Source organism: Antennarius striatus, chromosome 12 (assembly GCF_040054535.1).
Source record: "Antennarius striatus isolate MH-2024 chromosome 12, ASM4005453v1, whole genome shotgun sequence".
Classification (NCBI taxonomy): domain Eukaryota; kingdom Metazoa; phylum Chordata; class Actinopteri; order Lophiiformes; family Antennariidae; genus Antennarius; species Antennarius striatus.
In genome coordinates, this window is record NC_090787.1 from 6056824 (window position 1) to 6074525 (window position 17702).

At 49.9% G+C, this 17702-nt stretch overlaps 1 protein-coding gene across 2 annotated transcripts; it reads left to right on the forward strand.

The window, feature by feature from the left end:
• The first annotated feature begins 681 nt into the window (after positions 1–681).
• Positions 682–17441, forward strand: itgav (integrin, alpha V). Of its 2 annotated transcripts, none has more exons than XM_068329377.1 (32): positions 682–1090; positions 1787–1917; positions 3734–3825; positions 4382–4496; positions 4580–4641; positions 4716–4761; positions 4908–5030; positions 5691–5735; positions 6092–6135; positions 6226–6282; positions 7650–7702; positions 7797–7872; positions 8061–8190; positions 8314–8411; positions 8753–8846; positions 8925–8970; positions 9347–9454; positions 9624–9679; positions 9755–9909; positions 9984–10121; positions 10196–10263; positions 10435–10579; positions 10671–10763; positions 10858–10937; positions 11223–11303; positions 11413–11518; positions 11588–11746; positions 13356–13472; positions 13544–13657; positions 13740–13847; positions 14151–14270; positions 14583–17441. In XM_068329377.1, exons 1-32 carry the CDS (start codon positions 933–935, stop codon positions 14673–14675), a joined length of 3111 nt encoding a protein of 1036 aa, XP_068185478.1. In that variant the 5' UTR covers positions 682–932; the 3' UTR covers positions 14676–17441. The 2 variants fall into 2 exon arrangements, with proteins under 2 accessions (XP_068185478.1, XP_068185477.1); XM_068329376.1 differs by having other exon boundaries at positions 683–1090; positions 4713–4761.
• The last annotated feature ends 261 nt before the right edge of the window (positions 17442–17702 follow it).

Here is a 17702-nt window from a genome sequence, read left to right on the forward strand (position 1 = left end):
ACACACACACACACACACACACACACTCCTCACATTCTTCAGTGTGAACTTCATTGCAGCAGTTTATGACCAAATAAGACAAAAGGCGGGTCTGGCTCTGGTCTGGGAGGGGGGAGTGGGCTCAGACTAGGGCAGGGGGGGCTCAGACTCGTTCCCCCGGTGGGTCCGGTCCAGGACAACAACCCGTCAGAAAAAAACAACAACAAACAGGACATACAAACACACAAACTCCGTTATTTCCGCCGTATGAGTCAAATGTAGTAGGTTTAACCGGATGTCTTTATGTGACGTCATGTGGTGCGTTCAGGCTCTCCTCGGATTTTGTCATTACATCGTTATCCGTCCGTGAGTTCGTGTTCAGCAAATAGAAACAATAATGACGTCATGATGATTGACAGCTGTGACTCTTTCTCAGTGGACGCTGCTTTTACATCCAGTGTTGTTACTGAGCGGTTGCCATGCAACCACATCAATGCTGGAACTTTCCACTTGTTGTGTTTTGTTCGTCTGTCCAACTTTTTAATGCACCAATTCAAAATTTAAAAAAAAGCTTTCCGTCCCGAGCTGATATTTGTCTGCTGGACCTGATCAGTGATCGATCAGATCAATAACTCGATCAGGAGTAGGCTGTGACAGCATGAGGTGTGAGAGTTGCTAGTTTTCCGACCGTCTGTCAGCCCCTGAACGCACCGCCGCGTCCTGCTGGCTGCTCGAGCCCGCGGTGACGCTCAGTCTCGCGCCTCTTCCCGGAAGCTGCGCAGCATTCCTGCTTTGATCGGCCGAACAGAACGACCCGCTCGGTCCGGAAGACGCGACCCGCTTCCGGTTCTGGTTGAGGTCGTGAGCCGGTGGGTGTCGGAGGCGGACCGGAGAGGCGGACAGTCGGTGAGCAGCTCTCGGGTTCGTGTGGAGCAGCGGAGGATCCAGCAGCCATGGCAGGGGGACGGGCGGCCGCCGCGGGGCTCCTGCTGCTGCTGCTCCGCTGCGGGGCCTTCAACCTGGACGCGGACGGACCAGAAGTGTTCTCCGGGCCTGACGGAAGCTACTTCGGCTTCTCGGTGGATTTCTTCAAGGCCTCCGACAACCAGAGGTGAGAGGAGGAGGATGGTGATGAAGATGTGGTTTCACTGTAAACAGACGGGTGTCGCTAAACTGACGTCACCACGCCCACCGTTCATTATGGCTAAATCCTGATGACGTCACTCGTGTTGTTTATCCCGACGTTCAGGCTGACGACCTCAGGTGAGTCACGTGATGAAGGTGAATATGAAGATACGCCTCTGCTCGCCTCTGACCTTATAAGGACATGACTGGACCCCCCCACCCCCACCACACCCCACCCCCAGCAGCGCGTCCACTTCCTGTCTGGTGGGGCCGATAAGACCTCAGACCAGAAGGACGACTTCCTGCCCAGAACCTGACCCGGGCTGAGGGACTCTGGGTCCAGATCCAGAGTCAGTCCAGCTGACCTCCTGACCCCCATGGAGCCTAGAAGGGGACCCCATGGGGGTCAGGAGGCTGGTGGTTGGAGGACATGCTAACCTCTGTTAGCATGTTTATATTTAGTTGATCTTTCTCAGTGTTAGTCAGGAGACACGTGATTGGTCCAGACCCGTCAGCCACAGCTCTGGGGTCAGCTGACAGCTGGAACGGGTCCAGGTCTGGATCTAGTCTGGTGGCCCTCCCCTGATCGTCACTCTCTGATGACATCACGCAGCGGCTGTGCTCATGAGCGTCATGTGTTGGTTGAACCCTGGTGTAACGTCTGTCTCCCCCCCCCCCCCAGGTCGGATGTTCTGATTGGGGCACCGCGGGCAAACTCGTCCTCGTCGGGGGGCGTGGTTGAGAGGGGCGCAGTTTACAGCTGTCCCTGGAGGAGCGCCCCCGCCTGCCAGCAGCTCCAGTTCGACTCCTCAGGTACCACAACCCCCCAGCCCTAACCCCTAACCCCACCATCCATAATCCCAACATCCCTAACCCCTAACCTCACACCCCTTAATCAACCCTAACGCCCCCCCCCCAGCTGCTGAATGCCACCAAACAGCTGACCTCTGCCTCTGAGAGCCCGTCTTATCAGGGAGGGGCTGATCTCAGGTGGGAACAGGTCCTGGAATGTTTGGTGAGACAGGAGGTGGTGTGTGTGTGTGTGTGTGTGTGTGTGTGTGTGTGTGTGTGTGTGTGTGTGTGTGTGTGTGTGTGTGTGTGTGTGTGTGTGTGTGTGTGTGTGTGTGTGTGTGTGTGTGTGTGTGTGTGTGTGATGTCTGGGACGCCATTTTTGTAGCTGCTGGTCGTTGTTCTGAAGTCGTCTGGGTTCACTTCCTGTTCACTTCCTGCTCCTCCAGCAGAACCTTCTGATCGACCCGTTTCTCCTCCCTGACCACGTTTTCCTTCAGCTTCACGTTATGTTTTCAGTGTTGCTAGGCAACACTGTTCAGGTTGCCGAGGCAGAACCAGGAAGAGCCCACAACCTCCATGGTCTGTTGTTGCTAGCTGCTGGGCGTGGCCACGCCCTGCAGCGAGCCTGGACAGGTTGTCCAGTGGGTCGGACAGGGCGTGGCCCGGTCCACAGGTCCGACCAATCAGAGCGGGTTTGTGGTCCCCCCCCCCAGAACCTGGTCTGTACCCCCCCCCAGAACCTCCATAAAAGGTGAATCTGTGTCTTGTTTTCACAGGATGTTTATTTTCAGTCTCAGCCAATCAGAGATCTGAACCTCCTGGCTGCCGCTCCCTTAGGTGGTCACGCTGTTAGTGACCTGCTCCTGTGTGTGTGTGTGTGTGTGTGTGTGTGTGTCTGTGTGTGTGTGTGTGTGTGTGTGTGTGTGTGTGTTCTAGCCACAATAGTGGTCTTTGTTGTTGATGATCTGGCCTGTGATTGGCTCCAGCTTCACAGACCAGTGTTGACTGTACTCAGACTGTTGGTTCTGGAACATGAAGTGACTCAGCACTCTGATGGGCGGGGCCTGTGCCTCCTGTGGTGGGTGTGGTCACACAGACTCCACAGGAAGGGGAGCGTCAGAATGTTTATCAACCATCAAGGCCATAAATGGTGGTGTTGATTCCGCGTGCTCCTCGCTGGTGGGGCCGGGTTCTCCCTGGTAGGGGTGGGGCCTCCCTGGTGGGGGCGGGGCCTCCCTCCAGGGGGATGACAAAGCTGCTCCTCTAAACTCCTCAGTCCAAAGAAAACCTGAAAGGAGAAGCTTTGAAGGTTCAGCAGAAGTTTAAACCAGTTTGATCCGGTTTGAACTGGTTAAAACAAGCCGTTTATTTCCATGGCAGCACAAACAAACAAACGTAAACAGATTGTTTACCTCTGGGCCGTAGCTCTGAAATGTTTAAAGGTTTCAATCCCAGCACACGAAGAAAGAATCAACCAATCAGAGGATGGGTCCTCACCTGTCACCTGATGCTCGCTTTTAATCCCGCCCACCTTTAGTGGTCACCGTGACATCATCGTGGGGTCAGCTTTGGTCTCAGTGGCTGAGCGTTGGGTTCAGCCCTCTATCCCCAAACAAAGAGCCTGTTGCCATGGTTACAGCTAAGCTGGCCATCAGCATGGGAACCAGCGAGCCGGTGTCAAAGAGACCTGCTGGACCAGATCCAGTCGCACACACAGTTTGAAACCCCATTGCTGTCGGGGGGGGGGGTCTGTTTGAACTTGCAGAGGGGGAGGGGGGCTGGTCCTGATTGATTGATCGATGGATCGATCAGTAATCACAAATGTCTGTCTGATCAGGGGACCGGACCGACTCAGGAGGAGCACCGATGGAGTTCAAGTCCAGACAGTGGTTTGGAGCTTCAGTCCGGTCTGACGGAGAACACATCCTAGTGAGACACACACACACACACACACACACACACACACACACACCAGCTGCTCCAGTGGGTTCAGATTCTTTGGTTCCTGTTGAGAAGACGGGCCGACAGTCCAGAACATGTCAAACACGCTAACATGACATCACATGTGAACTGATGCCCCCATGTACGTGTGAATAACGTCACACATGTACTGATGGTTGTATAGCATTTCTCCAGAACTCAATGTGATCAAAATCATACATATGATTAATGTAATACATGTGATTAACATACATGTGATTAGCGTCATACGTGTGATTAACATACATGTGATTAACGTCATACCTGTGATGAATGTCATGCATGTGATTGACGGCATACATGTGATTAACATACATGTGATTAATGTCATGCCTGGAATTGACGTCATACATGTGATTAACGTCATACATGTGATTAACATACATTTGATTAATGTCATACATGTGATTAATGTCACACATGTGATTAACATCATATATGTGATTAACATAGAGTGATTAACACACACGTGACTGAGGGCGTTTTCTGCTGTTCTGTGTTCCAGGCGTGTGCTCCCCTGTACCAGTGGTCCACCTTTGGCGTGTCGGAGCGTGAGCCGGTGGGGACGTGTTACCTGAAGAAGGGGGGGACGGTGGTGGAGTACTCGCCCTGCAGATCACGTGTGTACTGACTCGCGCCACATGCCAGTCGTATGTTCATGAGGATGGGAACACGTCTCATGTTGTTTCCTCTTCCTGTGCAGATGCCAGCTCTCCAGAGGGGCAGGGCTTCTGCCAGGCCGGCTTCAGCGCAGACTTCCTGAAGGTGGGACACACACACACACACACACACACACACACACACACGTCCTACTAACCCTCCTTCATCTCCTCCAGAAGAACAACAGGGTGGTGGTGGGGGGGCCTGGAAGCTTCTACTGGCAGGGTGAGTAGAGCTGGAGGTGTGTGTGTGTGTGTGTGTGTGTGTGTGTGTGTGTGTGTGTGTGTGTGTGTGTGTGTGTGTGTGTGTGTGTGTGTGTGTGTGTGTGTGTGTGTGGTTCCTCTAGCAGCTGGTTCCCTTCTTCTCCTCAGGTCAGCTGATTTCTGACGACGTCTCTGAGATCTTCTCCCGTTTTGACCAGAAGTTCATCACCCCGTACGGAAACACGCTCACCACCAAGACCGCCGGCGCACAGTACGACGACAGTTACCTAGGTAACCACACACCTTCACCGTAGCATGGTCTGAGCAGACTCTGGTCGTCCATCAGGGATGGATGATTGATGGATGATGGATGATAGATGGATGGATGGTGGTTGGGTGATAGATGGATGATGGTTGGGTGATAGGTGGACGATGATGGATGGATGATTGATGGTTGGATGATGGAGGGAAGGATGATGTTGGATGTTGGAGGGAAGGATGATGTTGGATGATGGATGATGACGGATGGATGATGTTGGATGATAGATGGATGATGGTTGGATGATTGATGGATGGATGGATGGATGGATGATAGATGGATGATGTTGGATGATAGATGGATGATGATGATCGATGGATGATTGATGGATGGATGATGATGGATGGATGGATGATGTTGGATGATGATGGATGATGATGGATGGACCAACAGTCTAGTTTCTCATCATGTGACTGATGATTAGTTTTTCAGACACTCCCATCTATCAGAATTGATCATTTTCTGATCAGCTGGTTTGTGATTAACTGGCCTGATTAGTTCCCACACTAATCGTCTCCTCTGATTGGCTGAGATGTTTGGACCCTGACGTCATTGAAACCTGAGGTTTCCTCTGATGAGATGAGAACGAATGAGGTGTGACGTCACTCACACACGCGTGTGTGTGTTCACAGGATATGCTGTGGCGGTGGGGGACTTCAACGAAGACGGGAAGGAAGGTCAGATACTGATCACAGATCAATGAACAGTAATCAATAATAGCTTATGATCCAGATTATTAATAATAGATTACTGATTATTATATTTTAGACCAAAACTAAATATTTTCTTGACTACTTTTTTAAAAAAAAAATGTAAATACCATGATCATTGTGAATCCAGAGTGTTTGTAACCAGAAAGCACCTGAGCAGGTAGGTCACGCTGGGGGGTGGGGACCGCTGCTGTAGCAGCCAGTCAGTGATCTGGTGGGGGGGGGGGTGAGGATGAGGAGGGTCTACAGCAGCATCACTGACCCCCCCAGCAGCCCTCACAGTTGGGGGGTGTGGTGGGTAAGAACCTCTCCTGTGTCCACAGACTACGTGACTGGAGTCCCCCGGGGGGAGAAGGCTCTGGGTTACGTAAGTGTCCACAGCTGAGGTCATGTGACCAAAGAACACGCCTCAGGTGTGACTGTTGTTTTGATGTCATGCTTGGGTTTGATGTTTCAGGTGAACATCTTCAACGGCCTCAACATGGAGTCCATGGTGAACTTCACAGGAACGCAGGTCAGCACTGACGGAGAGACGTCCATTAACCCTAAGCCCTAGCACTAACCCTAACCTCTAACCTTAGCCCCTAACCTCTAACCCTAACCCCTAACCTTTAACCCTAACCCCTCTGATGTCACACCAGCTCCACTGAAGGCAGCTAACCGCTAACAGCTGGAGGGGTTTTAGCAGTGTAGTTAACTATAGTATAATCTAATGTATAGCATTATACTGTTCATCTGACAGTACAGTATGGGTTAGTGTTGTAGTAGCACAGTATAGCACAACACAGTACAGTTTAGTAATACTACAGTACAGTAGTGCAGTATAGTGTACTACAGCACAGGGTAGTATATAGTCAAGTACATTGGATTATTATTAGTAGTAATACATTATATTTATTGTTTTATGGTATAGCGCCATACTTTGTAGTATAGTACAGTATAGTGTAGTATGTGGTAAAGTATATTGTAGTTTGTACATTAAAATACATTATAATATAGGAGTATAACATACTAACAATGTATAGTATAATACATTGTACAGGATAGCAAACTCAAAATAATTTTGTGTAATAATAGCACAGTGTATTATTATAGTACAGTACAGTTATTATAGTACAGAGTATAGTGTAGTGTAGTATTGTAAGGAGCAGTGTACTATAATATATTAGGGTATTGTACAGCAGCTATGCCAGCTGGGATAGGCTCCAGCTCCCCATGCCCTGCTGCAGCGGATACAGTGGAAGACAATGAATGACTGTAGTATGCTGTGCTATAGTGTAGTACATTAATATTGTTGTGTAGTATCCTATAGTACAGTATAGTGTGGTGCAGCACACGATATTACATTGTAGTATAAAAAAGTACAGTACAGTATAGTGTTGTATACTATACTGTACAATGTACTGTAGTGTAGCATGTTACAGTAATAGTGTATTAGTGTTGGATACTACAATAATAGTGTATTTTGGTGTAGTATACTACAGTAATAGTGTATTGTAGTATATTACAGTAATAATGTATTATAGTGTAGTATATTACAATAAATGTATTATAGTGTAGTATACTACAATAAGTGTATTATAGTGTCGTATACTACAGTAATAGTGTATTATGGTGTAGCATATGACAGTAATAGTGTACTGTAGTGTAGTATATTGCAGTAATAGTGTTGTACAGATTGTACAGTACAGATTGTACTGTAGTATACTACAATAATAGTGTATTATAATGTAGCAAACTACAGTAATAGTGTACTATAGTGTAGCATTCTACAGTAATAGTGTACTATAGTGTAGCATTCTACAGTAATAGTGTACTGACTTGTTATGTGGCGTCCTGTGATGAACGACGCCCCTCTCACTGAACACCCTTGTCTCACAGATGGCTGCTTACTTCGGACACTCAGTGGCTGCTACTGATGTCAACAATGACGGGTGAGTTAGTCAACAGTGACAACAGGGGCCCAGGCCCCTCAGTGGGTGGGGGCCCGGCCCCTGCGTTCTTCTGACTTCCTGTCCTGTGTCTCAGTGTGGTGGACCTGCTGGTCGGAGCTCCTCTCTTCATGGACCGGGGCTCAGACGGGAAGCTGAGGGAGGTGGGGCAGGTAGGACATGCCCAGCTAACCCTGCTATCAGTCCTAGAGTGTTAGCACTAAGGCTAACAGGCTAGCGTGTTACTCATTGAACAGAAGTTAACTTCTCTCTGTTTTCAGCCCAGTAGAATTTTTTCCTGGCTGGTTCAGCTGCACCTGTGGTTGCTATGGTAACGGGTTGTGGTCTGTGTGCCCCTCAGGTGTCCGTGTACTTGGGTCACGGTGGGTTCTCGTTCCACCCTCCTCAGGTGCTCACAGGATCAGAGGTGTATGCCAGGTATGGGTCTGCCATCGCCGCGCTGGGAGACCTGGACCTGGACGGGTTCAGCGGTGAGACCACCCAGGGTTACCACGGCAACGCCCATAAACAGACACGCTGTACCAGACAGGTTGACCACACCCACTCAGACACCTCACGTCCCACCTGACCTCATGTCCCTCCACCCTCCCCAGATGTGGCTGTTTCTGCTCCATACGGGGGCCCCGACCACCACGGCCTGGTCTACATCCACAACGGCCGGCCCCAGGGGCCCGACCCCGCCCCCTCGCAGGTAATGGGTCACGACCCCAACCACACCCCGACCGCTAACCCAAGTCACCACCCTGCTACCCTCAGGTCAGATGTTCACGTCCTAAACACGCAGCGCCGTTAGCCTGGAATACAGACCAGCTGTGGTCACTGATAGCCACAGTTAGCATGCTAACTGAAATGAGATGGTAAATGCTGACACGCTAACATTAGCAGAATAGCTTGCTGGGTAGCCACAAAGCCCCCGACCATTGTAGCGGTGCATTGTTTGGCTGACAAATTTGTGTGACGGCCTCTGATTGGTCAAACAACTCACTTAAACCAACACGGTTACCATAGCAATGACATCTCTCCGTCTCTCAGGTCCTGCAGGGTAAATGGGCGTCCAGCTACATGCCTGCTAGCTTTGGATACGCCATGACGGGAAATACTGACATAGACCAGAACGGATACCCAGGTACACACACACACACACACACACACACACACACACACACACACACAGCAGGAGCTGATGTGTGTCTCTGTCTTTCAGATTTAATAGTTGGAGCATTTGGAGCAGACAAAGCTGTTTTATATAGGTAATAAATGTGCGTGTGTGTGTGTGTGTGTGTGTGTGTGTGTGTCTTTGTGTGTGTCTTTGTGTGTGTGTGTGTGTGTGTGTGTGTGTCTTTGTGTGTGTGTGTGTGTGTGTCTTTGTGTGTGTGTGTGTGTCTTTGTGTGTGTGTGTGTGTGTGTCTTTGTGTGTGTGTGTGTGTGTGTGTGTGTCTGCCTTTAATGAGAGAGGCCACCTCTGACATCAAAGAGCTCTGGTTGCTGTTCCAGCCTCGCCCCTCTGTGTCTGGGGGAGGGGCTGGTTGTGCGCTGAGACTAACGCAAGAGGTCGCGCCAAGCTAACATCATGAGGACAGTAAAAAAACGTTTGATGTCATCAACACGTGTGTGTGTGTATGTCAGAGCCCGTCCGGTGGTGAGTGTGAACGCCACGCTGGACGTGAGTCCTCAGATCGTGAACCCTGAGGAGAGGTCGTGCACGCTACCTGGCAGCTCCACGCTGGTGTCCTGGTGAGTCGCCACAGGTCACATGACATCTGCGTCCTGTCCGAGACAGCTGTTAGCTTAGCATAGCGTGACTCTGATTGGTGGTTGTCATTGGACAGAACCAGTCCCAGTCTTTATGCTAGGCTAACCATTAACCCATTAGCGCTGATGCTAACAGCTCCTGTGCTTCCAGCTTTAAGGTGAAGTACTGCCTGAAGGCCAGCGGCCGCGGAGCTCCGCCCACCCTCAGTAAGTGCAGCAAATGGCAGCGCCTCCGTCGCGTGGCGCCCCTCCAGCTCAGCCAGTCCTCTGATTGGTCCACAGGTTTCCAGGTGGACATCCTGTTGGACCGGCTGAAGCAGAAGGAGGCGACGAAGCGCGTGCTGTTCCTCCACAGCCGCGCCCCCCAGTACAGAAAGAACATGAGGGTGTCCAACGGCCGGGGGCTGGCCTGTGAGGAGCAGCACGTCTTCCTGCGGGTGAGGCGACGCCCCTCTGGGAGGCAACCGTTCAGACAGGAAGTGGGTTTCACCATCAATCGCTCCGTGTGCAGGACGACCGTGAGTTCCGGGATAAGATCACGCCTATCTCCGTGACGATGGAGTTCACGCTGGACTACCAGCTGGCCGCCGACCCCACCGGACTGCTGCCCATCGTTGACAAGGACACGCCCACCAACGTCACCAAACAGGTGTGTGTCCGGCCGCCAGCTCCCTTTGGTTCTGTGGCTCCGCCTCACTTCCTCCTTCTGGCTCCTCCCGCCAGGCTCACATCCTGTTGGACTGCGGCGACGACAACATCTGCAAACCCGACCTGAGGCTGTCAGTGAGCAGGTGAGACATGGGATGGGGGCCCCCAGGGGCACCCTGTTACCTGTCAGCTGTCAAACAGTGGCGGCGACAGAACCAGTGGGCGTGTGCTGAGGACTATGGCTTCGGGGTGTGGGCATGTGCTGTGGGTGTGGCCCCGTGCTGGCGCTGACCGTGTGTGTGTGTCCCCCCCAGCGACCGGCAGCAGATCTACATCGGAGACGACAACGCCCTGACGCTGGAGGTCAGCGCCGAGAACCGGGGGGAGGGTGCGTATGAGGCCGAGCTGCACGTCTTCCCCCCGTCACAGGCCGACTTCACCGGCGTGGTCCGCAGCCAGGTAGGCCCTGCTCCCTGTGGCCCTGCCCCCTGTGGCCCTGCCCCTGGCCCTGCCCCCGGCCCTGCCCCCTCTGAGCTGTGCTGTGTTCCAGGCCCTCAGCCGCCTGTCCTGCGCCTATAAGAAGGAGAACCAGACCAAGATGGTGGTGTGTGACCTGGGCAACCCCATGAAGGGAGGCACCAAGGTGGGTGAACCCCCGGGGACCGGTCACAGGGGAGTCTATGGTGACGCTGCTCCCTGATTGGTCTGTGCTGTCTCTCCCTGCTGTGATTGGTCAGGTGCTAGCAGAGCTGCGCTTCAGCGTCCATCAGCTGTCAGAGGAGGACACGTCCGTCAAGTTTGACCTGCAGGTCGTCAGGTAGTGCTCAACCGCCCCCTGACCCCCTAACCCCTAATCTTAAACCCTAACCCTAACACCATATGCTAAGCTAACAACATCAGCTGAAGATGCAGGTGGTTTGGTTGCCGATGGCGACCCTTTAAAAACGTCAACCTCAATGTCGTGGTGAACCCTAAAGTGGGTCAGGGTTCACCACGATGCTCCAGGCCAGAGAACCTGTTGTGTACACGTTTGACACGTAGTTCTCTGTTCTTCTTGTTTGATGTTTGTTTGTTGTTTTAATGTTCCACGTCGTCATTCCAGCTCCAACCAGTTCAACAACACCAGTCCACGAGTGTCCAGCATCACCAGACTGGCTGTCCTCGCCAGAGTGTCCATCAGAGGGTAACACACACACACACACACTCCAGCAGTCGAGCCCTGGAGCTGATCGATCAGGTCTGGTCTATTGATTATTAAAACACACAACCTGTGTGTGTGTGTGTGTGTGAAGGACGTCGTCTCCTGGACAGGTATTGCTCCCCATCGCCAACTGGAAGCCCAGAGTTCCCCCAGTGGTGGGAGACGACATCGGACCACAGATAGTTCATGTATACGAGGTACACACACACACACACACACACACACACACACACACACACACATACTGACGTGTGTGTGTTCCCCAGCTGCTGAACAATGGTCCCAGTACGGTCAGCAGGGCGGAGCTGGAGGTCCAGTGGCCCCACCAGTTCAGGAACGGCTCTCTGCTCTACATCAGCAGCTATGAGACGGAGGGGCCAATCACCTGCTCCACCGACACCCAGATCAATCCCCTCAATGTGTCTGTAAGCCCCGCCCACATGACGGCAGCCAGCAACAGTCGCATTACATCATCACTGACCGACGTCACCACGGCATCATCACTGAACGATGGTCACCACGACATCATCACCCACTGATGGTCACCACGACATTATCACTCAGTGATGGTCACCATGACATCATCACTGACCGACGGTTACCATGTCATCATCACCCACTGACAGTCACCATGACATCATCACCCACTGACGGTCACCATGACATCACTGACCGACGTCACTATGACATCATCACTCACTGACAGTCAACATGACATCATCACTGACCGACGTCACTATGACATCACTCACTGACGGTCACCATGACATCATCACTCACTGACAGTCACCATGACATCATCACTCACTGACAGTCACCATGAAATCACTCACTGACAGTCACCATGACATCATCACTGACCGACGTCACAATGACATCATCACTCACTGACCGCCTCACAGCCCCGACAGCGACTCGTGTGGTATTGTAGTAACAGAGTACTGATGGAATCCTGTCGTTACAGTACAGTATTTTCGGCACTATAAGGTGCGCCTAAAAGCCTATAATTTATTTTTTAAAAAGCTGGCAGTCTGGCCGGCAGTCATGCCACACTACGCCACCAGGGGCACCCGCACAAGGCACTTGGGCCTACGCCCCCTAACAACGGTAGTCAAGGGGCGTCGCCAAAGTGCCTCTCTAACTGACTTGCTTGGACGGCAGAGCAGCCTGCAGAGAGCCCCGGTGACCAGCTACGATAACGTAGCAAAACAGGGAATTTTTGACTGACTGACTGATCTCAGTATTCCCTAACTATACTTCAGATCAGAGAAAAAATCCGCTCTGTCGAGCTGTGTGGTCCACTGGTAATGAATTTAACCAGTTTTTAATGACAGGTTTTTTAATATGGCGTATTTTGCCATACAGTGTGGCAAATACGCCACTTTGTCTGGCTTGTAGAACTGACTTTTACGTCGGTGCCTCGCCTCCGTGAACCTCACCACACGTCACTTAGAGATGAGAATCGGCTCTGCTCTGCTCTCTCTTCTGTTGGCTTTCTGTAAATGGGCTTGAGAAACTTCTTTAGACCAGCTCTATTTGGAAAGATCCATGAGATGACTTTTGTTAGAATTTGGCGCTATCGAAATATAATCTAATTTGACTCTTTTTAGATAATTTTGTACTACATTATTTTGTAATAGTTTAATCAGTAAATCTCAGCAGCTAAAGAAAAAACCCATGCGTGTTGATTTCTTTCTAAGATGGCAAAGTGATCAAGTGATCATGTTTCCTTGATGAGGCTCACAATGGCCTCGTTGATATAACAATAGGGGCCGCTCAGTTGATTAAAGGTACTCATTCATTATGCTCCATCTAGTGGATGGATAGCACAACTACAGCCGCTAGTTTTTTAATATATTTTAAAATGTATTTTAATTTTTTTTATTATATGCGCCTTATAATCCAGTGCATCTTATATATGAAATAAATTATAAAATAAACAAGTCATTTAAGGTGTGCCTTATAGTGCAGAAAATCCTGATGTAATCCTGTAGTCCTGATGTAATCCTGTAGTTACTCAGTACTCTCTCCTAGAACCCCCTGGCTGTGGGTAACTCCAGTGGGGTCCCCCCCAGAGAACGAGAGACGGAGGGACGGAACAGAAACCATGTCCGTAAGAGAGACCTGGAGTCCAGTGACCTGCAGACACTGGTATACACACACACACACACACACACACACACATACACACTGAACTGCTGATGACATGATGGTGTGTGTAGGACTGCACCACAGCCCAGTGTGTGCAGCTCCGGTGTCACGTGGGCCGCCTGGAGAGGAAGAAGAACGCCATCCTCTTCATCTACTCCAGACTGGACGTCAACAACTTCCTCAGGGTAACACACACACACACACACGCACACACACACACACACACACACGCACCCCTGAACGATGCTGCTCTTGTCTTGTGTTCAGACGGAGAACCAGAACCGGTCCTACGTGATTCGATCCACTGCCTCCTTCAGCGTCATCGAGATGCCCTACAAGAACCTGCAGCCCGAGCTGCCGTCCAATAGCACCACAGTAAGGCCCAGGGGGCGTTTACCAGCAGGGGGCGGGGCCAATAGCACCACTGTAAGACACGGGGCGGGGCCAATAGCATCACCGGAAGGCACAGGGGAGGGACCAGCAGGAGGCGGGGCCAACAGCACCACCATAAGACATGGGCTGGGACAGCAAAGGGCGGGGCCAATAGCACCATTGTAAGACACAGGGGGCGGGGCCAACAGGGGGCAGAGCCAGCTGGTGGTGGATTCACCAGCTGGTGGAGCCTCAGATGCGTCACAAAACCAGTGGGGGTGGTAATCCGTGGGCGTGTCTCTGCAGGTGAGCGTGTCGGTGGTGTGGGTGGCTGAGCCACCCCAGGCGGTGCCAGCCTGGGTGGTGGCGCTGGCGGTGCTGGCGGGGCTGCTGCTGCTGGCGCTGCTCATCTTCATCATGTACAAGGTAAGGAACACCTGAGGCCTGTCATCCAGTCTGAGGCCGGGGTCCTCAGCCTGTTAGCATAGTATCCTGAGCCTGTTAGCTTTAGCCTTAGTCTGTAAGCGTAGTATCCTGAGCCTGTTAGCTTTAGCCTCAGTCGGTAGCGTAGTATCCTGGACCTGCTAGCTTTAGCCTCAGTCTGTCAGCGTAGTATCCTGGACCTGCTAGCTTTAGCCTCAGTCTGTTAGTGTAATATCCTGGACCTGTTAGCTTTAGCCTCAGTTAGCCGACATGCTATGTGCAGCAGCTGAGCTCTTCTTCTTCTTCTGTTTTCAGTTGGGGTTCTTCAAGCGTGTGCGCCCCCCCCAGGAGGACTGCACAGAGAAAGAACAGCTTCAGCCGGAGGAGAACGGCAACACGGATGCGTAGAGGTGGAGCTGAGCAGCGCCCCCTACAGGCTGAACATTCAGGTGTTCCAGCAGGAGTCAGATGGACTGAAGCTCAGGAAGCATCAGATTAAAGGAACAATTCAACGTTGAGCTGTCAAAGGAAGATGCTAAAGCTAAAGTGAAGTCACAGTGAGGGGGTTAGCTTAGCATGGGTTAGCTTAGCATCCAGACTACAAACAGTGGATCCTGGCAGCTCATTTCATCCTGGCTCCGGAACCCCCCTGCCAGCATCGCTAGAACCCCTGATCCGCTCATGTTGAACTGCTCCTTTAACCCACTGGCCCTGAACGCCTCACGGCCCGTTACCATGGTGTTCCTGTCACCTTTGAGGCTCCGTAAAGCGTCCGTCTGAAACGCAGCTCCAGGCTTCATTTGAACAATATTAACCTAAACTAAAGTGTTTCCTGAGCTTCATGAACATCTGACCTGAGGTCAGTCCTGGGAGGTCTGTGATCAAATGAAAGGCTAACGCTTAGCTTTAGCGCTAACCTGTCTCCGTGAACAACTACTAATGAAACAAGCAGCAGCTGACCAATCACACACAGGCGGGTACGACCTTCTAAACAGGAGGATTGTGGGTATGTGATGGGTGGGGATGTGCTTTCATATATAACGGGTGTGACTTTAATATATGGGTGTTGTCCTCCTACTGGCGTTTGCTTCGGGGTGCTGCCCTCTGTTCTGTCTTGTATTTTATGTTTTGATGGTAGAAAAGTGTCCATTTCATTTCAAAGCGACCAGCAGACGCCGTTTATGTTCATGATGTCATGACATCAATGCCAGCAGTTTAATTAATTAGTAACATGAGCTGTTGGCTAAACCCCACCCTGAATCAAGATGTCCAATCACAGCTCAGCATGACTAGAAGGGTGAAACCAATGGTGCGTTTAGGTCATTAGCTAACTTCCCAGCAGTGTAGCTGAGCCCATGCTAAGAACTAGCATCTCTGGCTATCCCTGCGTGTGGAAATCAGTCCTACAAGCTAACTGTGTAAGGTAGCATTAGCATGTCTCAGCTAATCAGACACCGCTAAGTAGTATTGATTTGAGGCTGCATGATAAGATAAACAGCCAAACAGTTATGCTAGCACAAGGTTAGCTACGATATTACAAAATCTATTAGCATGCTAAAGCTGACGTTAGCCACTCAGGTGGTAACAAATCTGCTACAGACGGTATTTTCTGCTGAGTCGTGGGCTAACGTTAGCTTAATCTGGGAGCAGCTGAGCAGTTATGATGACATAAAACTTTTGTCATGAACCACTAATCAGAATGCTAAACTAAACGTTGAATTGGTTTTATTTAGTCCAGCGTGTGCCTTATAAGAACACGGAACGGTGGGCAGAACAACAGCACTTAAGGAGGGCGGGGCTTAACTTTCCCGCCCTGCACTGAGGCCATTTCCTTCTTCACTTCTGGTGTTTTTCAATATTATTTTGCTGTCAGATTTAGCGTTAGCGGCTAACGCGACTTAGCCTGGAAGGAGGCATGGTTCCACGTTTGTTTGTGTTTGTGAATATAAAAAAAAAAAACTAAAGTAAAAACTTAGCAGCGGTATGAATTCACCCATATTGGGTTCACTTCCTGAATTAATGCTTAAGGTTTACGATTTTTTAAAGTATATTAGCTTTAGCATTCACGTAGCCTGGGAACAAATGTCCTGGTCAACACATCTTTCTTCAGCCTTCAGCAACTCATCCTCCTAGAGTTTGTAGATTTTTAAAATGGCCAAACTCATTTTAGCTCATCTCGCTAACCTGTTACAGAAATTTTTGAGCAAAATATTATTCCAGGATTCCTTGCTGAGATATTTTTTTATTAATACCACCCATGTCTGTTCAATTATGAAGCCAACAGTTAGCCAGTTAGCTTAGAATACAGACGCTTGATTTTTTTTTCTAAAGATTAAATCGTGCAACCACAGCTAACAGATTAAATAACAGATTAAACATGTCCAGTCGTAATTCAGTGACCTGGCGATATGATGTTAGCATGTTGTTGGCGTTAGCCTCATCATATCAGGACTGTCCATTGTGGCATTTAGTCACTTTGTGGAAGTTACCTGCACACTCTATTAGTGTAAGCTAACAGTAGCAGTTCTGTGGATCTAGCAGCATCATCAGCTGATCGTCATCATGCAAAAAATGTATTTACTTGTCGACTACCAGTTTGTGTTTTGCTAAGCTAATCTAATTGTGGTATTGCCAAATGTGCTGACGTTAGCTCTATTTTAGTTCCAATATTGTCAGCAACAGAAGATTAGTTCTGCTTCATAAAATGTTAAACTAATTCTTTAAAACTTAGCTTGAAGCAATGATAACAGCAATAATAATAATAATAATAATAATAATAATAATAAAAATGACAATAATTATAACAACATGATCTTAGATCTGAAATAAATTGTTGACCAAATAAAAAGCAATAATAAAAACTGTTCGTGGTTGACTCCTCAGACGGACTGTTGGCCGATGGGTTTGACTTTGGATTGACTGTCTCGCTTCTGATTGGTCCGTCTGTTGAAATATTAATAAAACTGGCTGTATTCAAACCAGGCGTCTGGTTCCAAGTTGGTCAGGGTTCCTGTCTGGATCTGAACCAGAACAGAACTGAAACCAGTGTGGACCTGAGGTCTGAGCGTGTGGACGGCGTCTTTCTGTCACAAACTATTTTTGATGTGTTTTATCACCTATCCATGAAAATTATTCCATAAACATTTCAATGTTAAATAAAGTCACCTGATCACATGTTCCGTGTTCTGTTGTTCACCTGATCACATGTTCTGTTGTTCAACCAATGACCTGCCATGAGAACCGTTGGGTCTCTGGACCCAGAAAGTCTCCACAAAGCAAGACATAGGCAACTAGAAGCGTCAACGCTAGCAGCAGTATTATTGCTACCAGCATGGTCACTGTGATTGGATAGGTGAAGACAGTGGGAGGAGCTAAAGGTTGGGACGGAGCCCCAACCTGCTCTGCAGTCAGGTGATAACAGGAGGACTAATATCG